Source organism: Schistocerca nitens, chromosome 4, assembly GCF_023898315.1.
Source record: "Schistocerca nitens isolate TAMUIC-IGC-003100 chromosome 4, iqSchNite1.1, whole genome shotgun sequence".
Taxonomy (NCBI): domain Eukaryota; kingdom Metazoa; phylum Arthropoda; class Insecta; order Orthoptera; family Acrididae; genus Schistocerca; species Schistocerca nitens.
In genome coordinates, this window is record NC_064617.1 from 132,129,577 (window position 1) to 132,150,665 (window position 21,089).

Genomic DNA, 21,089 nt, shown 5'->3' on the forward strand with positions numbered 1-21,089 from the left:
TCCTACCTTCCAAACTTTACAGAAGCTCTCCTGCGGACCTTGCAGAACTAGCACTCCTGAAAGAAAGGATATTGCGGAGACATGGCTTAGCCACAGCCTGGGGGATGTTTCCAGAATGAGATTTTCACTCTGCAGCGGAGTGTGTGCTGATATGAAACTTCCTGGCAGATTAAAACTGTGTGCCCGACCGAGACTCGAACTCGGGACCTTTGCCTTTCGCGGGCAAGTGCTCTACCAACTGAGCTACCGAAGCACGACTCACGCCCGGTACTCACAGCTTTACTTCTGCCAGTACCTCGTCTCCTACCTTCCAAACTTTACAGAAGCTCTCCTGCGGACCTTGCAGAACTAGCACTCCTGAAAGAAAGGATATTGCGGAGACATGGCTTAGCCACAGCCTGGGGGATGTTTCCAGAATGAGATTTTCACTCTGCAGCGGAGTGTGCGCTGATATGAAACTTCCTGGCAGATTAAAACTGTGTGCCCGACCGAGACTCGAACTCGGGACCTTTGCCTTTCGCGGGCAAGTGCTCTACCAACTGAGCTACCGAAGCACGACTCACGCCCGGTACTCACAGCTTTACTTCTGCCGGTACCTCGTCTCCTACCTTCCAAACTTTACAGAAGCTCTCCTGCGGACCTTGCAGAACTAGCACTCCTGAAAGAAAGGATATTGCGGAGACATGGCTTAGCCACAGCCTGGGGGATGTTTCCAGAATGAGATTTTCACTCTGCAGCGGAGTGTGCGCTGATATGAAACTTCCTGGCAGATTAAAACTGTGTGCCCGACCGAGACTCGAACTCGGGACCTTTGCCTTTCGCGGGCAAGTGCTCTACCAACTGAGCTACCGAAGCACGACTCACGCCCGGTACTCACAGCTTTACTTCTGCCAGTACCTCGTCTCCTACCTTCCAAACTTTACAGAAGCTCTCCTGCGGACCTTGCAGAACTAGCATTCCTGAAAGAAAGGATATTGCGGAGACATGGCTTAGCCACAGCCTGGGGGATGTTTCCAGAATGAGATTTTCACTCTGCAGCGGAGTGTGCGCTGATATGGGGCGTGAGTCGTGCTTCGGTAGCTCAGTTGGTAGAGCACTTGCCCGCGAAAGGCAAAGGTCCCGAGTTCGAGTCTCGGTCGGGCACACAGTTTTAATCTGCCAGGAAGTTTCAATACGTCATTTGATGTCACCAGGGCAGACTTCCTCCAGCTTACTGGGCAGCTACCTCATCCCTTTCTGTTTCTTAATGACTAATGTGCACCAACCTCTTTGGCGTTCTCCAAGGACCTATCCGAGAGATGGTCTCTTGGCTGACCTCAGTCAACTAACTTCGTCTGTCTTAACACAGGAGCGCTCACATTCCCATTCCCATTTGGATCTATCCTTCTGCATCACCCAGCATGCCCATCGTCCTTTGAGGGGTCCGTTCTCTCTGACACATACTCTTAGCGACCATTTCCCATGTGCTATTCGTCTGCTGACTCCTACCCCACCTACGTGCACACTAAGTGGCAGGTTTCTAAGGCCGACTGGAGGCTTTACTGGACGAAAAACATTTCCCCAGTTGTGATGATCAGGTAGAATATCTTGCAAACGCTATCCTTACTGCCGCAGAACGATCCATTTCTGGCACTTTCCCTTTACTGTGCTCTGTCCCGGTCCTTGGTGGACTGAGGCGTGCTGTCCGCGTTTTTAACAATCATCCTATATGTCAAATTACATTCATTACAATCAGTTGTGTGCACAGTGTCGTCGCGTTCTTCAGGATAGCAAAAAAACCCAGCTGGATTTCATTTGATAGTTCTTTTATCAGTTCCGTTCCACCTTCCGTTGTGTGTGCCAACCTCAGACAGCTCTCTGGGACTAGGGTCCATTTCCCAATTTCCGGACTGACAGCAACAGACAATGTCATAGTGGATCTTAATGCTATCTCAAACACCTTTAGCCGCCATTTTTCGGAGATTTCGAGTCCCTTCCACTATCACACTGCCTTCCTCCATCAGAAACGAGCGGAGGAGGCTCAGGCAATACCCTTCTCTTCTCAGTGAGTGCTGCAATGCCGTGTTTACTATGAGGACGTTAGATCATGCTCTCACTTCATCCTGATCCTCTGCCTCAGGGCCAGACGATGTTCACATTCAGACTGTTGCAGGACCATTCTCTTGTGGGCAAGCAGTTTCTCATTCATACATACCACTGCATCTGGGCAGGGGGCACGTTTCCCAGCCACTGCCATACCCATACCTAAGCCTGGTAAGGAGAAACATCCTCGTTCTAGCTAACGCCCAATTTCTCTCACCAGGTGTGTCCGCAAGGTGATGGAACATATGATTCCTGCCTGGCTGGTATGGCAGCTCTGGTCTCGCAATTTACTAATGGTTGCACAGTGTGGCTATCGAGCGTGCCATTCTGCAGTTGACCATCTTGTCACTTTATCCACCCATGTCAGGAATGGTTTTCTGCGGAATTCCCAGACTGTGACCGTGTTTGTCGATTTGGAGAAAGCCTGTGACATCTGCTGGAGGACCATTATCCTCCGTATTCTCTATACATGGGGCTCCCATGGCTGCATGCCCTGTTTCCATCAGAAATATTTAAAAGACAGAGTTTTCAACGTCTGTGTGGGTTCTGCCTTGTTCGACACATTTATCCAGGAAAACGGTTTTCCTCAGGGTTCCGTCCTGAGTGTCGTCCTCTTTGCTGTCGCCATTAACACCATAATGGCATTTACGGTTCCCCTTTAGTTGACGATTTTGCCGTGTACTGCAGTTCTACGCGGACTTGTCTCATCGAGCGGCGTCTTCAGCGATGTCTCGATCATCTCTACTCATGGAGCATCGATAATGGCATTTGTTTTTCCACTGACAAAATCGGAGCAGTTGATTTCTTCGACTGTCTTTACATCTTGGGCCTGCTGCTCTTCCGTTCGTTGAAACTACGAATTTCCTGGGGCTCATGCTCGATAGGAAGGAACTTTCTTGGGCGTCCCTCGTGTCTTACCTGGCAGCCCGCTTTATGCAGTCGCTCAGTGTCCTCAGTGGTCCTTCCTGGGAAACAGATCTAACAACCCTCCTCCGTTTGTACCAGTCCCTTCTCCGTTCGAAACTTTACTATGGATGTTTAGTTTATGCATCTGCACGTCCTTCCCTCTTACGCCATCTCAATACTATCCACCATCGTGGCATCCGTCTGGCCACTGGCGCCTTTTACACTAGCCAAGTTGAGAGTCTGTATGCAGAAGCTGCCGAATTACCGCTGTCCTACCGCCGTGACTTTCTTCTTAGCAGGTAAGCATGCCGTTTGTCTGCCATGCGTGGCCACCCCTCCTGTGCCTCCTTCTTCGACGACTACAGCTTAACTTCACGCTACCTGCCACTTTCCGGATGGTTGTGACGTGCGGCAGTCCGTGTTCACCTTGGCCTTCATTCGCTTCCTAAAGACAGTACTCCAGCCTCGTTCTTCCGCCTTCAGTTTCATGACCTTCCCATGGAACTTCGCGATAGTACCGTTATGTACACTGATAGCTCTCGGACTGACCGATGTGTCGGGTGTACCTCCGTCGCTAGCACCGACGTTTTTTGATATCCCTTCATGGGAACAAGCTCCGGGTTATTAAGCCTCTCCCAGCGGCTTGGACGACCTCCTCTCGACCCTGTCGCCGTGAGAAGCTAATTTTAGCTAGTTTGCATATCGGGCACTGTCTTTTTATCTTTTTAGCCGTCGTCGTTTGACAAGTGGTGCTCCCCCATGATTTTGTGCTCATTGCCCCCAACCATTGACGGTTCGCAATTTCCTGGCGGAATGCACCTCTTTTAACTATTTAAGTTCTCATTTGTGTTTGCCGTTTAAGTTATCGGCCGTTATAGCGAATGACGCGCAGGCTGACGAGCGCGTTTTGCTTTTTATCCGTCGCAGCAATATGGCGAAGGACATTTAATCTTTAGTTCAGGACCTCCGTTTGTCCATGTCGTGTTTTATAGATCTTTCTGGACATTCCTGCTTTTAGCTGTCTTCTCTTCCGTCGATTGGGCTTAACGTGCAGCCGTTTTTAGCTCCTCTCTTTGTCTTCGTGTTCTACAGTTCTGACATGAGCGCGTATGACCCTATTATTTTTGTATCCTAAAACAAAACAAAGCAAACGTTTTAGTAGCGCCTGTTGGTACCTTGCAGTGTAAGTACGGGTAGCGATCATGGAAAATGCAACTGGTTGCTGTTAACGCCATTAAATTTATCGATGAGGGTCGGGAGAAAGGACTGACAGTGATGGCGGAAAAGAATCAGGAATCCGCCAGAATAATAACAAACTTGAGCAATCGATGGAGTGGAAATTATGACAGGTGTGGCGTCATCTGGAAGCCTATCTAGTGAATGGCGCAATTTGTTCAACTGATGTGAATGAAATGTAGAAAGAGAAAATAATGCCCGTAATACTATTAGTCATTTTGTCAAGTCTGATAATATTCTGTGACAAGTATTGTAAATATTTTCCATTAATCGCAAAGATAAACAATGCTCTAATTCAATACGTTCCATGATTGCATGGAACTTCAAGTGTAATGTATATACATAAGAGCCATGTTGCTCGCCCCTGTTTGTTCTGTTTTTCGCTTCTTCTCTCTCTCCTGTGTATCGATGTATGTGTAACTACCTGTATGAGCTTTAAGGTTACAATATACTGTTAACTGAAAGTACCTTAGTTTCCTTTCCAAAATAGCTCTCCCTCCACGTGAAATATATTTAAAGGTCATAATAATAATAATATTATTGCTGTAGATTGCCCATCTGGTCTCGACTGCTTCGGCGACGCTGATTCCGTCATTGCGTGTTTGCGAACTTCACTCTCAAACGAAAATAATTCTTAGTGTTTTTATGAATTTTTACAGTCAGTTTTTAATAGTTTTGATACTCAGTTATTACAGGATAGTTTCTGTGTTAAGGACGGCCGCGCAGGATTAGCCGAGCGGTCTAGGCGCTGCAGTCATGGACTGGCGGCTGGTCCCGGCGGTGGTTCGAGTCCTCCTTCGGGCATGGTTGTGTGTGTTTATCCTTAGGATAATTTAGGTTAAGTAGCGTGTAAGCTTAGGGACTGACGACCTTAGCAGTTAAGTCCCATAAGATTTCACACACATTTCAACATTTGTTAAGGAGGAAGATGCTGACAGATGAAAAGCCTAACTTAAGAGTTCTTAAATCACTGTTAGCTGAACTATTCGTATTTGAGAAATTTCTTCCATTTACATTATCCACGTAGACGTATATGGACTATAATACCCAACAGATAAAATCAAGCCATCTCTCAACTGCCAACAGTTCAGAACACTGAGCGTAAAATTCCGATACTCATACCATAAGCAGCCCACAGTCAATGCATTAGCACTGTAGTAGCACTCTGAATAGCTTAGTATATTTTACACTGTTCGTAAGTGCCACTTGTCACACTGTGTTTAAACATGAATGTTACTAATACTCTTTTTAGGGTTCTGTGGTTCAATCGGTAAAAAAGGAACACTTACATGACGTTATATGTAAACTGAAGGTGGAGGTGAGAGAAGGGAAAGGACAGGGAAGGGATTATTGATGTCAGCTGCATCTGGACTTGACGCTGAATCAGCGGCGATGACTGAAAAGTGTGCCGGACCGAGATTCGAACCTAGGATCTCCCACTTATTAGACAGTTGCGTAAACCACTACGCCACCCGGACACAGTGTTTCTCGATACTGCGAGGACCATCTCGGCACGCATCTCGACCGTCCCACACTCTCACATAACGTCACCTACCCTCAATCCATGTCCGTCTCTTCCATGCTCGCTACTTTCAGATTCCCACAGGCGGTCAGACGTACTGCACACTGAAGAAAGTGGATTTGGTGGATTCGTTCACCAACGAGGAGAATTAATTATATGAATTCAAGGTGTCTTATTTCGGACATGTCCGAACCAACACAACAGGCACCACGCATCCTTATGGCAGCAAGCAAGAGCGTAAGAGATGGAAAAGAGCCACCGTGGTACAACAACCGGGTTAGAAAACTGCTGCGGAAGCAAAGGGAACTTCACAGCAAGCATCAACATAGCCAAAGCCTTGCAGACAAACAAAAATTACACGAAGCGAAATGTAGTGTGAGGAGGGCTATGCTAGAGGCGTTCAGTGAATTCGAAAGTAAAGTTCTATGTACTGACTTGGCAGAAAATGCTAAGAAATTTTGGTCTTATGTCAAAGCGTTAGGTGGATCAAAACAAAATGTCCAGACACTCTGTGACCAAAATGGTACTGAAACAGAGGATGACAGACTAAAGGCCGAAATACTAATTGTCTTTTTCCAAAGCTGCTTCACCGAGGAAGACTGCACTGTGGTTCAAAAATGGCTCTGAACGCTATGGGACTTAACTTCTGAGGTCATCAGTCCCCTAGAACTTAGAACTACTTAAACCTAACCAACCCAAGGACATCACACACATCCATGCCCGAGGCAGGATTCGAACCTGCGACCGTAGCGGTCGCGCGGTTCCAGACTGAAATGCCTAGAACCGCTCGGCCACCACGGCCGGCGCACTGTAGTTTCTTCTCTAGATTGTCGCACAGATGACAAAATGATAGATATCGAAATAGATGACAGAGGGATAAAAACAATTAAAATCGCTCAAAAGAGGAAAGGCCGCTGGACCTGATGGGATACCAGTTCGATTTTACTCAGATAACGCGAAGGAACTTGCCCCCTTCTTCCAGCGGAGTACCGTAGGTCTCTAGAAGAGCGTAGCGTTCCAAAGGATTGGAAATGGGCCCAGGTCATCCCCGTTTTCAAGAAGGGACGTCGAACAGATGTGCAGAACTATAGACCTATATCTCTAACTTCGATCAGTTGTAGAATTTTGGAACACGTATTATGTTCGAGTATAATGGCTTTTCTGGAGACTAGAAATCTACTCTGTAGGAATCAGCATGGGTTTCGAAAAAGACGATCGTGTGAAACCCAGCTCGCGGTATTCGTCCACGAGACAGAGGGCCATAGACACGGATTACCAGGTATATGCCGTGTTTCTTGACTTCCTCAAGGGGTTTGATACAGTTCCCCACAGTCGTTTAAGGAATAAAGTAAGAGCGTATGGACTATCAGACCAATTGTGAGATTGGATTGAAGAGTTCCTAGATAACAGAACGCAGCGTGTCATTCTCAATGGAGAGAAGTCTTTCGAAGTAAGAGTGATTTCAGGTGTGCTGCAGGGGAGTGTCGTAGGACCGTTGCTATCCACAATATACATAAATGACCTTGTGGATAACATCGGAAGCTCACTGAGGTTTTTTGCGAATGATGCTGTAGTATATCGAGAGGTTGTAACAATGGAAAATTGTACTGAAATGCAGGAGGATCTCCAACGAATTGGCGCATGGTGCAGGGAATGGCAATTGAATCTCAATGTAGAGAAGTGTAATGTGCTGCGAATACATAGAAAGAAAGATCCTTTATCATTTAGCTACAATGTAGCAGGCTAGCAACTGGAAGCAATTAAGTCCATAAATTATCTGAGAGTAGGCATTAGGAGTGATTTAAAATGGAATGATCATATAAAGTTGATCGTCGGTAAAGCAGATGCCAGACTGAGATTCATTGGAAGAATCCTAAGGAAATGCAATCCGAAAACAAAGGAAGTAGGTTACAGTACGCTTGTTCGCCCACTGCTTGAATACTGCTCAGCAGTGTGGGATACGTACCAGATAGGGTTGATAGAAGAGATAGAGAAGATCCAACGGAGAGCAGCGCGCTGCGTTACAGGATCATTTAGTAATCGCGAAAGCGTTATGGAGATGATAGATAAACTCCAGTGGAAGACTCTGCAAGAGAGACGCTCAGTAGCTCGATACGGCCTTTTGTTGAAGTTTCAAGAACATACCTTCACTGAGGAGTCGATCAGTATATTGCTCCCTCCTATATCTCGCGAAGAGACCGTGAGAATAAAATCAGAGAGATTAGAGCCCACACAGAGGCATACCGACAATCTTTCTCTCCACAAACAATACGAGACTGGAATAGAAGAGAGAACCGATGGAGATACTAAAATTACCCTTCGCCACACACCATCAGGTGGCTTGCGGGGTATGGATGTGGATGTAGATTTGCCGTCCGTCTGTATGTAAAAAACCTTTTTTCTAGTAAATGGATAGAACTATTATTGAAATGCAAAAATAGTAGAGATTCTTGATTCGCGGAATGAATGAACTGACTGCTACTCGCTCCTGGCCAAATTGTTTTCCAGAATATAGCTATTATTTATGCCAGACGTCAATAGTAATAAACTGCATCTCTACTCACTTGCCTTACAGTTGTAAGGTGTCAGGCAAATCCAACACCTTCCATGAAAACCCTGACATGATAGCAAATCCGGCAGTATGTCACATAACTCCGAATAAATCCTGACATTAAATTAACCAAAGTAATACGATCAACGAGTGAGCAAATGGAATACCACAGACTAACACAAGAACGCCTAAACGCATGTCATACCTTCCCGCCGTGAGACAGACGCAGTTCCGAGGGGATAAACGAGAACAGAAGCCGAGAGCAGAACCGTTAATCTAGAAGGCCCTACGATAAGGAACGGACACCCACGTCGCCGGGCGACCGCGAAGACCACCCCCCTCCCCCAGCCCATGTTAAAAAAATAGAGCCCCTCCAGAAGAACAGTATAGATCTTACGATAACACTAAAAGGGCCACACCAGCTGCAAGTTTTAGCGCGAGACTTTTTCGCGTCTCTGTTACGTTGTTAAAAACATTGCCCTACCACGAAAAGTATAACGTTTCTCATTGGATAGACAGAATTTTTGTAGCTGGAGCTTAAAGTTAACATTGAGACCCTGAATGATCAGTTGAAAACACAGCTAGATATCTTTTTCTTAAACCCACTTCAGTAAATTGTATTAAAGAGAAGTTTGAGAGTTGCTACCGAGATGGCGAGGTGTGTGGAGCTGCGCCACCCGCCCCCGCTGACGCTGACTAACCACCGACAAGGTAATGAACGCACGGGATGCCGCATTTTTGAGCGCATAAGGCTGCACTCAGAACTGCAGAGGTCTCATCTGTTACATCCCCTTTTTTGCGTAATACTCGTGTCGATCGTTAATTAAAGCTCATGGCATTCTCATTTGCTACTTGAAGCTAAAATCTGAAACGCGATGATTTTTCTGTTATATAATTATTGAGAAGCCACATCAGCCACTGTAATTTACGACAAGTTAAATAAGTAATTAAAGATAATTGAGGGTCACTGTAGACCATTTTTGATAGTTTTCTCTTGTATGAAACTTAATTTAAACCTAGATTATAGATGTGATATGGCATAGGTCATCCTTTAATTCATTGTAGAAGTTGGAAACCCATTCAGGGAATATTCGTTCACATTTTTGTTGAACGTAGTTGGTTTTTGTCATCCTGTATTAAAATATTTCCTTTCATCAATAGCGCAATTTATAAACAATGTTTTGTGAGTAGAATAAAAATTCCAATGGTAAACTAAACTGCCTTTCGACGTTATTTTAGCAGCTAACTAAAAATAGGAAAGCCTTGAACCGCTTCCACTAAATTTAGTTAGTGTTAAGATTCTTTTACAGGGAGTGCAGTGGAGCTGACGCTGAAATCATTAAGTATTTGATTATATCATCGCTAGTCTCACTGAACGCCTCTGAACTCTACATGTCATGTGTGGTTTGGCGTCTCCTTACCAGCAACAGGTCCTAGGTCCAAACTAGTCAATTCCCTTAAAACAAAACACGCTCAGAGCGTCGTTGCGCGAAAGTGGTAGAGAGACACGACTTAGAACAAACAGACACCACGCAGAATGTTACACAGTACGTGGCTAAATGATGCTGCCATGCTGCAGCTCTTTACTTGTTTCCTTTTTATCGCTTGCTGCCTGACTTTGTAGCAACATCGGAGTAGTTACTGGTCGTCAAGCGACTTCTCCATGACGCAACGGGTCCGTCCTTGGCCTTTTCAGCGTCCATTACAGGCTAGCGTGCTCATCTTACCGTGTTTGTCCCATGTTGCTGGTCGACATTTCTGTTTCTCTCTTTCATCTCTTCGGTGTGGGTCATATCGTCCCGTCAGCAGCCTTAATTTGTCCTGAATTCTGTTATGAAGTGTTTTTCTGAAATGTTGTAATAATTCGCCAGCAATCAACGCTAGCATGTAATATATCTAGATTCCTAATCTAAAGTAAAATACAGGTAGTAATCGACTACTGAAAGTTCGGAATCATGTATGGTGTGCACATGTGAATCTACAAAACGGTTCACCCTATTACTAATGACGGACAGTATTGTTTATCTTAGCAGCCCAAGTCGTAGCGGACTTTCAACATATTTCATACTGAAGATCGGCCAGGTCAGAAGAGGAACCTATTATCACTCGAGTTTCAAACCCAGGGCTTTTGGAGTTGTGATACGACAGTTATAAATCTATGAAAACAGTTCATGTATGGTCTACTGCTTTCTGGCGCACAGATCGTTATCATTTAACATTGCCTCTGCTTTAACTTCTGCAATGTCGAACAGGACGTGTGTATCATATAGTTATTTACGTCGAGAAGTATATATTCATCGCTTGCTTGCGTCTTCCAGAGAATCGTCGTACAAATATTTAAAAACGAACCAACTGAAGAGAATATTACGGGAAATATATCAGCCGTTGTAGAGGATGATTGAGAACAGTCTGAAAAGTTTGCAAGCTTTTTGCGGCAGAGATTGCGCTCAGAAACAATTGTTAAGAAACAGTTCGATATGCTGCGCGGTTTCCAAGTGATGCAGCCTAGAAGTTAGCCAATCAGGCCGTCGCACGCACAAATTCAAGCCACCTGCCAGAGACAGGTAGCCAAACGTTTGGTTTCCCCAAACCGAACAAATGCAGTTTTCGCTCACCTAGATTAAATTTATCACTTCCGAAAAAGACCAATTTAACTGGTGATGAGCATTTTAGCAAGTGGCAACTCACGGGCTCGTAGATGTCTGTGCACCACTGCGTTTTAGACTTCGCCCGCTTAGCTGGGTGACAACGTGCTAGCTTCCCATGCAAACGGGCCCGGTTTCGATTCCCGACAGCGTTGGGGATTTTCTCCGCTTTCATCATTTCATCCTCATCCCGGCTCGCAAATCGCCCATTGTGGCGTCTACTGAAATAAGACTTGCACTTGGCGGCCGTACTTCCCCGTATAGGGGCCTCCCGGCCAATGATGCCATATGCTCATTTCAATATTTTACCGCGTTTTACAGCGTACAAGTGCTTGCATTTGCACGCGCGACGACTTAATTGGCAAACTTCAGTGTTGCATAGCTCTGAAACAGCGTAAAGAATCGAATTTTTTTTCTTAACAATTATTTCTCAGCACAGCCACCCCTCTAACATCCTTACAGGCTTTGTAGACCATCCTGTATAAGAATAGTTTTAAATGAGTTTCGTGCCTTTATCTGGCTAGTCGTTTAAAATATGATCATTAGTCTCGTCTCAACCGGGAATATACGAGGTCTGTGCAAAAAATTCCAGAATTTTGTCCGTAACATTTTTCCATGCTTACCTTTTAATTATAGTGCATGGTCTCCTCCGAAATACTCACCTCCACAATTGATACACCGCCCCCAATGCCGTTTCACCTTCCGGAAGCAGTCTTGGTACGCCTCTCACTGGATCGCTCAAAGCGCCGTCTCCGAATTTCCTTTTATCTAGTCTATCGTTGCAAACCTTCGTCCTTTCAACGGGGTTTCAACTTCGGTCCCGTCACCAGTTATGACTCTTTTAAGGAACGTCTCCGATCCAAAAGCTCTTCACAATTGCGCAGCGAATGTCTTTCTGGTCTTCACTCATGAGCCGTGGACGAGCTTCGCAGCAACACGATGCATTCCAAGATGCCGCGTCAGGATTTATAACACGATCCAACTGAAATGTTATATTCTGCTGCAATCTCTTGGACAGTCTGTCTTTGATTAGCACGCACAGTTTCGTTGACATCCCTCACACGAGGGTCGTCGGTAGACGTCGAAGGGCGTTCTGAACGAGCGTCATTCCTAACTTCCGTTCGGCCATTTTTAAACCGTGAGAACCATTCGTAACACCGAGTACAGCTTAAGCACTCATCACCGTAGGCTTCCTGCATCTTTTCGTGTGTCTCTGTAAAGGTTTCCTTGAGGTTCATGCAAAATTTAATGCAGATGCGTTTCCATCTGGAAATCCGCAAACTGTGCGACACAACGTTCTACTCAGTACCGTACTTAACAATAATTAGCAGACATGCAACATTGAAACTTCCAGCAGTTACACATTAAACACAGACGTGTGCAGGGATGCCAACCGCATTTGACTGCAACAAATCATTGGCATGAAATCACGTACGTTCCGCAATTTTTTGCACTAACCTCGTACATTGAGAGTTGATTACAGAGAAACATCACGATAAGCATGTTTCTTTCTGTGTAATTAATAAATTTAGCGCTCATATGAGCTGCAAAACAAGTTTAGGCGTGTATTGTATGCAGTTGTACGTATACATACTGACAAGGGAACCTCCCCATCGCACCCCCCTCAGATTTAGTTATAAGTGGGCACAGTGGATAGGCCTTGAAAAACTGAACACAGATCAATCGAGAAAACAGGAAGAAGTTGTGTGGAATTATGAAAAAAATAAACAAAATATACAAACTGACAAAGGAACCTCCCCATCGCACCCCCCTCAGATTTAGTTATGAGTTGGCACAGTGGATAGGCCTTGAAAAACTGAACATACATCAATCAAGAAAACAGGAAGAAGTTGTGTGGAACTATGAAAAAAATAAGCAAAATATACAGAGTAGTCCATGCGCAAGATATGCAACATAACAGGAGATTGTGAGCTCAGGAGCGCCGTGGTCCCGTGGTTAGCGTGAGCAACTGTGGTATGAGAGGTCCTTGGTTCAAATCCTCCCTCGAGCGAGAAGTTTAATTTTTTATTTTCAGACAATTATCAAAGTTCAGGCACTCACACATAATCAACTTCGCTCTCCAAAATTCCAGGACATGTTCAGATTTGCTTGGACATATGCAGGATTTGACGGTCTACGCACGGAAAAATTTTAAAACGTTAAAAACATGTTTTGACAGAACACAGGGAAAACTGTGCGACTGTGAAACTGTTGCATTCATTTGTTGCAGTTTATGTGACAAACTCTTATGTTTCATAACTTTTTTGGGAGTGATTATCAAATACACAAGAAAACCTAAATCAGGCAAGGTAGAAGAATCTTTTTACCCATTCGCCAAGTGTACAAGTTAGGTGGATCGACAACATATTCCTGTCATGTGACGCACATGCCGTCACCAGTGTCGTATAGAATATATCAGACGTGTTTTCCCGTGGAGGAATCGGTTGACCTATGACCTTGCGATCAAATGTTTTCGGTTCCGATTGGAGAGGCACGTCCTTTCGTCTACTAATCGCACGGTTTTGCGGTGCGGTCGCAAAACACAGACACTAAACTTATTACAGTGAACAGAGGCGTCAATGAATGAACAGACAGATCATAACTTTGCGAAAATAAAGAAAGAAAAATTTTTCACTCAAAGGAAGACTTGAACCAAAGACCTCTCATACCGCAGTTGCTCACGCTACCCACGGGACCACGGCGCTTATGAGCTTACAATTTGCTGTGATGTTGCATATCTTGCGCATGGACTACTCAGTTTGTATATTTTGCTTATTTTTTTCATCGTTCCACACAACTTCTTCCTGTTTTCTCGATTGATCTGTGTTCAGTTTTTCAAGGCCTATCGACTGTGCCAACTTATAACTAAATCTGAGGGGGGTGCGATGGGGAGGTTCCCTTGTGAGAAGTAAATGAATTAGACACACCTACCTGACCTGATAGTGAGATCCTCACAGCTACTATTTGGCCAGCAACGGAAAGAGGGTCCGCGGCTCGTGGTCTTGCGGTAGCGTTCTCGTTTCCCGCGCACGGGGTCCCGGGTTCGATTCCCAGCGGGTCAGGGATTTTCTCTGCCTCGAGATGACTGGGTGCTGTGTGTCTTTCATCATCATTTCATCCTCATTCATTCGCAAGTCGCCGTAGTGGCGTTAAAGAACTTGTGGAGCGGCGATCGAACCGCCCCGCGAGGGGTCTCCCGGCCACCAATGCCATACGCTCATTATTATTAACGGAAGCGTGGTTGTTGGTGTTCAGTTATTAATCACCAGACTGTATAGCAATGACTAGGATCAAATTCAGAACTTGGGTGTAGTGCCTCGTGGGCTGAGGGAATGTGACCCCTTCCATGGAGCTCCGCCCATCAGATAAGATCAGTGCTCACCTTGTTGCTATTCCAGAGTCGTTAGCTATATGCTGGCACAGGGTTTTGCTCTCCTCCTCTTAACTGCAGCAGCAGTTGAGTGGTCGCGTCAGGAGACGCAGAGGTGCTGCTTAATTGTTTTACTTCTGGTTCTCACGTACTTCGCACCTGTGGTTTAGGAAAGCGTATCTGATTAGTAATCAAAACTGCTTTGGTCCTGAGTTCGAAACCTGCCACCGCTTAAATTGTGATTAATAATCAATAATCAATTTTGGTGGCCGAAGACTTTCGCCTTAAGAAGTCGCTCCAATTATACCAACATCGTTGTCAAGAGGGCAGACAAGCCGACAGAGGTTCAGGACACTCTTGTCCTTGGGGTGGAAAACTGCCCGTAAAGGCGGAAGAATCAGCAATGATCAGTGTCATGAGGACGCAAAAGGCAATGGAAACCACTGCGCTAAAGACACATAACGTGTATTCACAGGACGTGTGACCTCGAATTTAAAAAAAGATAGGAATGTAAACAAAGACAAAAAATAGATTTGAATTTGCCTGTGCGGTCAATATGAAAAATTCATTGCAAGGACCGAAAGCATCGAGCATCAGTGAAGAAAGTATTGAAGAACAGGTATGGGGAAGACCCGCCGTGGTTCGACAGCCAAGTCAGAAAGCAAAGAGAACTTCACCGAAAATCTGAAAGTGACCAAGACTTCACAGACGTATAAAAGCTGAACCGATCCAAAATCAGCGCCAGGAGAGACACGCGTGATGCGTTCATCGAATTCTAATGTAATATTCTGTCTAATGGCAGAAAACCCTGAAAATACGGGGTGTTGAGCTTAAATCCCGACAGATTTCGATTTAAGTTTCCCTCCATATCGTAGATCCGCCGGAGGTTGCGATTGGAGTTCTTGAAAGCCATAGGCATCTAGAAAACGATCAGAATCGCAAAATGGTCGAGATATTACGGGCAAGTGCGGAATATAGCCGAAGAGCAGTGATTATCGAAAGCCTTCGCGCTGAGAGTTTTCCCATCGAAATAGTTCGATTCTTGGAGTACCCAAGATCAACTGTTTACGACATTGTGTGCTTCGGAGAAGTCTGGCGTCCACGTCCGAGGTGTTGTATCTAGTGTGGGTGACGACATACCTCCACTTTCTTTTTAAAAAGGGACAAACTGTCACAAAATAAGTTTCTCTGCAAGTTTTGAGGAATGTCGTGAAACCGTGACCTCAGAGGAGACAGTATATCTCACAACAGGACGGTGCACCGGCTCGTACGAGCCATTTACTCCAAAACTGCCTCTCGAATAACGTTGACATGATCTGGTCAAAGGAGTTCTGGACTTGAACCCTCTCGAGCGTAGTCGAAAGAGTTACCAAAAAGACAGGACACTAATTTCGCATCTCTACGCACCGCTATCGAAGCGGCATTCGCGAATACGGACGGCGCTGTTTTAAAGAGTGAGTGCGATCGCTTCAGGACAATATTGGAGACGGTCATTGCGGCTGAAGGGGGCTACATAGAGTAATGTTACCCTTGAAAGATGCCACTACCTATATCTAAAATGATTTTCATTTGTATTTTTTCTAGTAAACTTGCTTTTAAAAAAGTTTTATTTGCCCGGATTTACGCGCCTCACCCTGTATTTGCCCTTACGTTAAATCAGTGAACGGATCGAGGCCATCTGTCCACATATTATGAGCCTTGGCAACGAAACGGAATATGACAGAAGGTCGAAATACCAAACGTTTTCTTCCAAAACTGTTTCATTGAGGAAAAATATAGAGGCAAAGGTGGAAAAATGGGCCCCTGCTGGTATTATGGGCTCCCTACATATTTGGAAGTACAGGCCATGAATTCTAGAGGAGAGCACATGAACTACTAGAACTAGTTGCCAAACTTCACTGTAGAGTGTGCAGACGTAGTAGCTGTCATGGTTTGTGAGTAGTTGAACTGTGAATTTTTTCGCTGTCATCAAAAGTTTGAAAGGTTAGTGTTTATTTGAATAAAACTCAAATTTCTAACATGTTATTACTAAAACTAAGGTAAGGTACGTATTTGGCTTGTTGTTGGGATGCCGTTTTACATTAATTAACGTCGGTTGCGAACCAAACTAACCGTAGGCAAAATCGTTTTTCCCAAGATGTCGAGGGTGGATATATGGGCCCCTTTTGCTGCTGGTATTATGAGCCCCGTAAAATCTATCAGATTTTATGGGACCATTTACAAATATTGCTACTCTTTATGTTTCAGATGCCTTGAAGACATCTTGTACCACCAAAAAAATCGAAACGGCAATCGTGGGACAAATAAAATATGTCAAATGCTATTGTAGCTATTAAAGAGAAAAAAATTGGGTTGAAAAAAGCGGTTAAAGTGTACTCTATCCCTCGTTCTACGCTCCAAAGGCTTTCACGAATCGATAAACCGGTCGAAGAAATAGTTAATATTAAACTGGGCCGTCCACCGGTTTTACCACAGGGACTTGAGGACGACCTGGTTAAATATCTTCTCATTATGGAATCCAAATTCTACAGCCTTACCAGAAATGATGTCAGGCGCATGGCCTACCAGCTTTGCACAAGAAATAAAATCCCTCATCCATTTGTAAAGGGCGAAGTTTCTGGTCGAACTTGGTTTGACCATTTTATGTCAGGGCACAAAAATATTGTGTCTATTTTGAAGCCATCCGCAACTTCGATTTTACGTGCTAATGAGTTTAATAAATAAGCTGTTGACAATTTCTTCAGTTTACTTGAAGCTGCGTTCAGTAACTATAAATATCCTGCAGACAGAGTTTTTAATGTAGACGAATCAAAAAAATGGCTCTGAGCACTATGGGACTTAACTGCTGAGGTCATCAGTCCCCTAGGACTTAGAACTACTTGAACCTAACTAACCTAAGGACATCACACACATCCATGCTCGAGGCAGGATTCGAATCTGCGACCGTAGCGGTCGCGCGGTTCCAGAATGTAGCGCCTAGCACCGCTCGACCACCCCAGCCGGCAGACGAGTCAGGTCTTAGTGTCGTTCAAAGAAAAATTTCTCGTGTCATCGGCCTGAGGGGAAAAAGGCAAGTTGGTGCATTATCTGCAGCTGAAACAGGATCACTTGATGCTTATGTGTGTGACTTTTGTGAATAGACTAGGCGTAGGCTGTGAAAATCATCCCACCAGTAGACTAATTAACAATGTTCAGAGTGAATCTTTCTTTCATTATACACAAAAATTAAAGAAAATTATTTTTTCAAATTTTTGTTTCTTTTTATTTCAAACTACCTCGGGGCCCATATTACCAGCACAAATTCTTGACGCAACAAACTGCAGACTATCAGGAAAAATAAAATTTTGTTTTAACTATTAAAAAGTTGAACCAAAACATGTCGTAACTATTTGCAGGACATACTAGAGAAATGCTTTATGTTAATTTCAGGTGACTATACTAAAAATAAAAGGTGTTATATAAAAAAAACAAAGTAGGGGCCCATTTGTCCACCTTTACCTCTACTGGAATGTGGCCCGTTTTATGTGCTTCTCTGAGAATAGGTTCCGTGGGAAGGATGATCAAGTCTATCATATGAGATTATGACGCTCCAGAGTAGCCATCGCGCTCCGAATACTCACGTCCAACTGAGCATGCTTGCGCTACTGTACGTGACGATTACGTCCCTGAATTGGCATCACGGGCCTTTTCTGGCTGCTACACAGCGGCAGTGTGCGGCGTTACCACAAGCTATGCTGGACTTACCGGTCGAAAACCATTATACATCCTGTACTTGCACTGCGAGAGCTCACACTCGTATGTTGACTTCCTGTATGGCACCAGCGAAAGAGAAAGCCAACTGTCTGAAGAGCCATGCCTAAGCCATAAAGCGTGTAACAAAAATAAAAGCTTTCGAGGTTATATTAGCAAATGAATTCTAAGGCAGTTGTTTTCTGACAGTTGAAGCGTAATAGTCGAAAATGAAACAAACTGGGAAGTAAATTCTTACAAGTATGATAGCATTATAGCCGATGGGGATCATCTGCCAAAACACACTGAACAGCCAATGAAACTGGTATACTTGCCTAATACCGTGCAGCGGCCCAGCTTGCAAGAAGTGCCGCAGCACGACGTAGCATGGACTCGACTAATGGCTGAAGTAGTGCTGGAGGGGATTAACACCACGAATCCCGCAGGGCTGTCGAAAATCCGTAAGAGTAAGAGCGGGTGGAGATCTCTTCTGAAGAGCACGTTGCAAGGCATCCTAGATATGCCAATCATTTTCATCTGCGGAGTTTGGTGGCCAGCGGAAGCGCTTAAACTCAGAATAGTCTTCCTGGAGCCACTCTGTAGCAATTCCTGACGAATGGTGTGTCGTATTGTCCTGCTGTAATTGCCCCCAAGTCCGTCGGAATACACATGAATGGATGCAGGTGATCAGGTAGGATGCTTATGTACGTATCACCTGTCAGAGCCGTATCTAGACGTATCAGGGGTCCCATATCACTCCAACTGGACACGCCTCACACCATTACAGATCGTCGACCAGCTTGAACAGTCCCCTGCTGACATGGAGGGCCCATGAATTCATGAGGTTGTCTCCATACCCGTACACGTTTATCCGCTTAGTACAGTTCGAAACGAGACTCGCTGACCAGGCAACGACACTTCTCGATGGCCCAGCACTAAAATCTGCAGCAATTTGCTGAAGTGTTGCACTTCTGTCACGTTGAATTGTTCTCTTCAGTCGTCGTTGGTTCCGTTCTTGCAGGATCTTTTCCCGGCAGCAGTGATGTCGTAAATTTGACGTTTTTCCGGATTCCTGGTATTCATGGTATAGTCGTGAAATGATCGTACAGGAAAATCCCAGCTGTGTCACATCGCTCGTGCGCCGACTATAGCACCACATCTAAACTCACTTGAATGCTGATATCCTGACATTGCAGCAGCAGTAACCGATCTAACAACTGCGCCAGACACTAGTTGTCTTATATACGCGTTACCGACCACCTCACCGTATTCTGCCTGTTTACATGTCTCTGTATTTGAATTCGCATGCCTATACCAGTTTCTTTGGCCCTTGTGTGTAAAACACAGAAATAAACATCTCATATTTCGTACACTGTTCATGTTAACTGTTCAAACGGAATATACGAAAATAAAGTAAGAGTGTTTTTGGGAGCTGTTGAAATGCCTAATGAGTAATTGCTTACACTGATCAGGGTGCAGATCATAGACCAATAATGTCCTTAAAAAGTTTGAAACTACTGAAGTAGCAGTAGATGAGGATTGGTAACAGACGTCACCAGCCGGCTACTGACGGAATCCTTTTTCCTCCACAAGGAAGGCAGGGGTCGGTACGAGATGAGCGGGGAGAGGTGTGGACTCACAACCGAAAGACAGGGTTGGCCTCAAAGTAAATTCTTGTCAGTTTCTCTTCTCACAAGAAAAGGTTGTTCTGGCCTCAGTGGCACTCATAGATTTAGTAAAAAAATGTTCAAATGTGTGTGAAATCTTATGGGACTTAACTGCTAAGGTCATCAGTCCCTAAGCTTACACACTACTTAACCTAAATTATCCTTAGGACAAACACACACACCCATGTCTGAAGGAGGACTCGAACCTCCGCCGGGGCTAGCCGCACCGTCCGTGACTGCAGCGCCTTGACCGCTCGGCTAATCCCGCGCGGCATAGATATAGTATTTTCTGGTGCCGCCTGTGTTCGGCGTAAAACTTTCTGTGAGTGGGTATTTTTGCTTTTGGATTTGGCATTTCTTACTGACGGCACCTTAGTGTAGGACATAGTCCATTAGTGTCATTCACGGTCTGTGACCGCTTTTCCTGTACCACAGTTGCTTCGTTGCGCGACCCAGCGTTGTCAGGGCACACTTTTACAGTGCTATTTTAATAGCTGCATTAAATAAATTGTGTTGCAGGTGCTGCTGGTGGTGCTGGCCGCGGTGCCGTGGCGGGGGGTGGTGTCCTGGGACCCGGAGGCGGGCTTCTTCACGTGCGACAACATGGTGCACAACACCTCGGACCACGCGCCGCTCTTCAACTGCACGCACGACAGCGAGCAGGTAACCTGACAGAGGCGTTCTTGATCACTATCCACTCACTCTTATGTCAAAATACACTCGACGGTAAAAAAATCACGCACCACGGTGGAATGATCAGAATGGGGTCGGAAATGTATTCGTCTTGGCATTGATCGATGCCGCAGCTGGATGTCCTCCTGACGGATATTGTGCCAAATACTGTCCAATTAGTGCGTTAGATCGTCAAAATCTCCAGCTTTTTAGAGGACCCTGCCCACAATGCTCCGAAAGTTCTCAGTTGGGGAAGTATCCGCCGGCCTTTCTGGCCAAGATAAGTTTTCGAAAGCACGAAGACAAGCAATAGAAATCCTCGCCGTGTAGCGGGCATTATCTTGCTGAAATGTAATCCTATGATGGCTGGATATGAAGGGCAACAAAACGGAGCGTAGAATATCGTCGATGTACCGCTGTACTGTTAGGGTGTCGCGGACGACAACCAAAGGGGTTCTGCCATGAAAAGAAATGTCACCCCAAAGCATCACTCCTGGTAGTCGGGCAGTATGGCGGGCGTCAGTCAGGTTGCTATTCCATCGCTGACCGAGGCGTCTCCAGACGCGTCTTCGGTCTGGAATGTCATTGACTGCAGTAGCATTGTCTTAAGTGATGAGTCCCTCTTCGAAATGAGAGCCATTGAGCAGCGAAGACGATTTTGGAGAAGCCCTGGACTGTGGTGGGATACCAAACTGACTCTTTTCTTAGC

General features: G+C 45.1%; 1 protein-coding gene across 1 annotated transcript in view; it reads left to right on the plus strand.

Annotated features, from left to right (window-relative positions):
* LOC126252164 (uncharacterized) overlaps nt 1–21,089 on the plus strand; it is a 193,808-nt gene that overhangs the window by 80,277 nt on the left and 92,442 nt on the right. Inside the window, exon 2 of the mRNA XM_049953032.1 lies at nt 20,228–20,371. Coding sequence (XP_049808989.1) covers nt 20,228–20,371 — 144 coding nt within the window. The remainder of the gene's footprint in view (nt 1–20,227; nt 20,372–21,089) is intronic.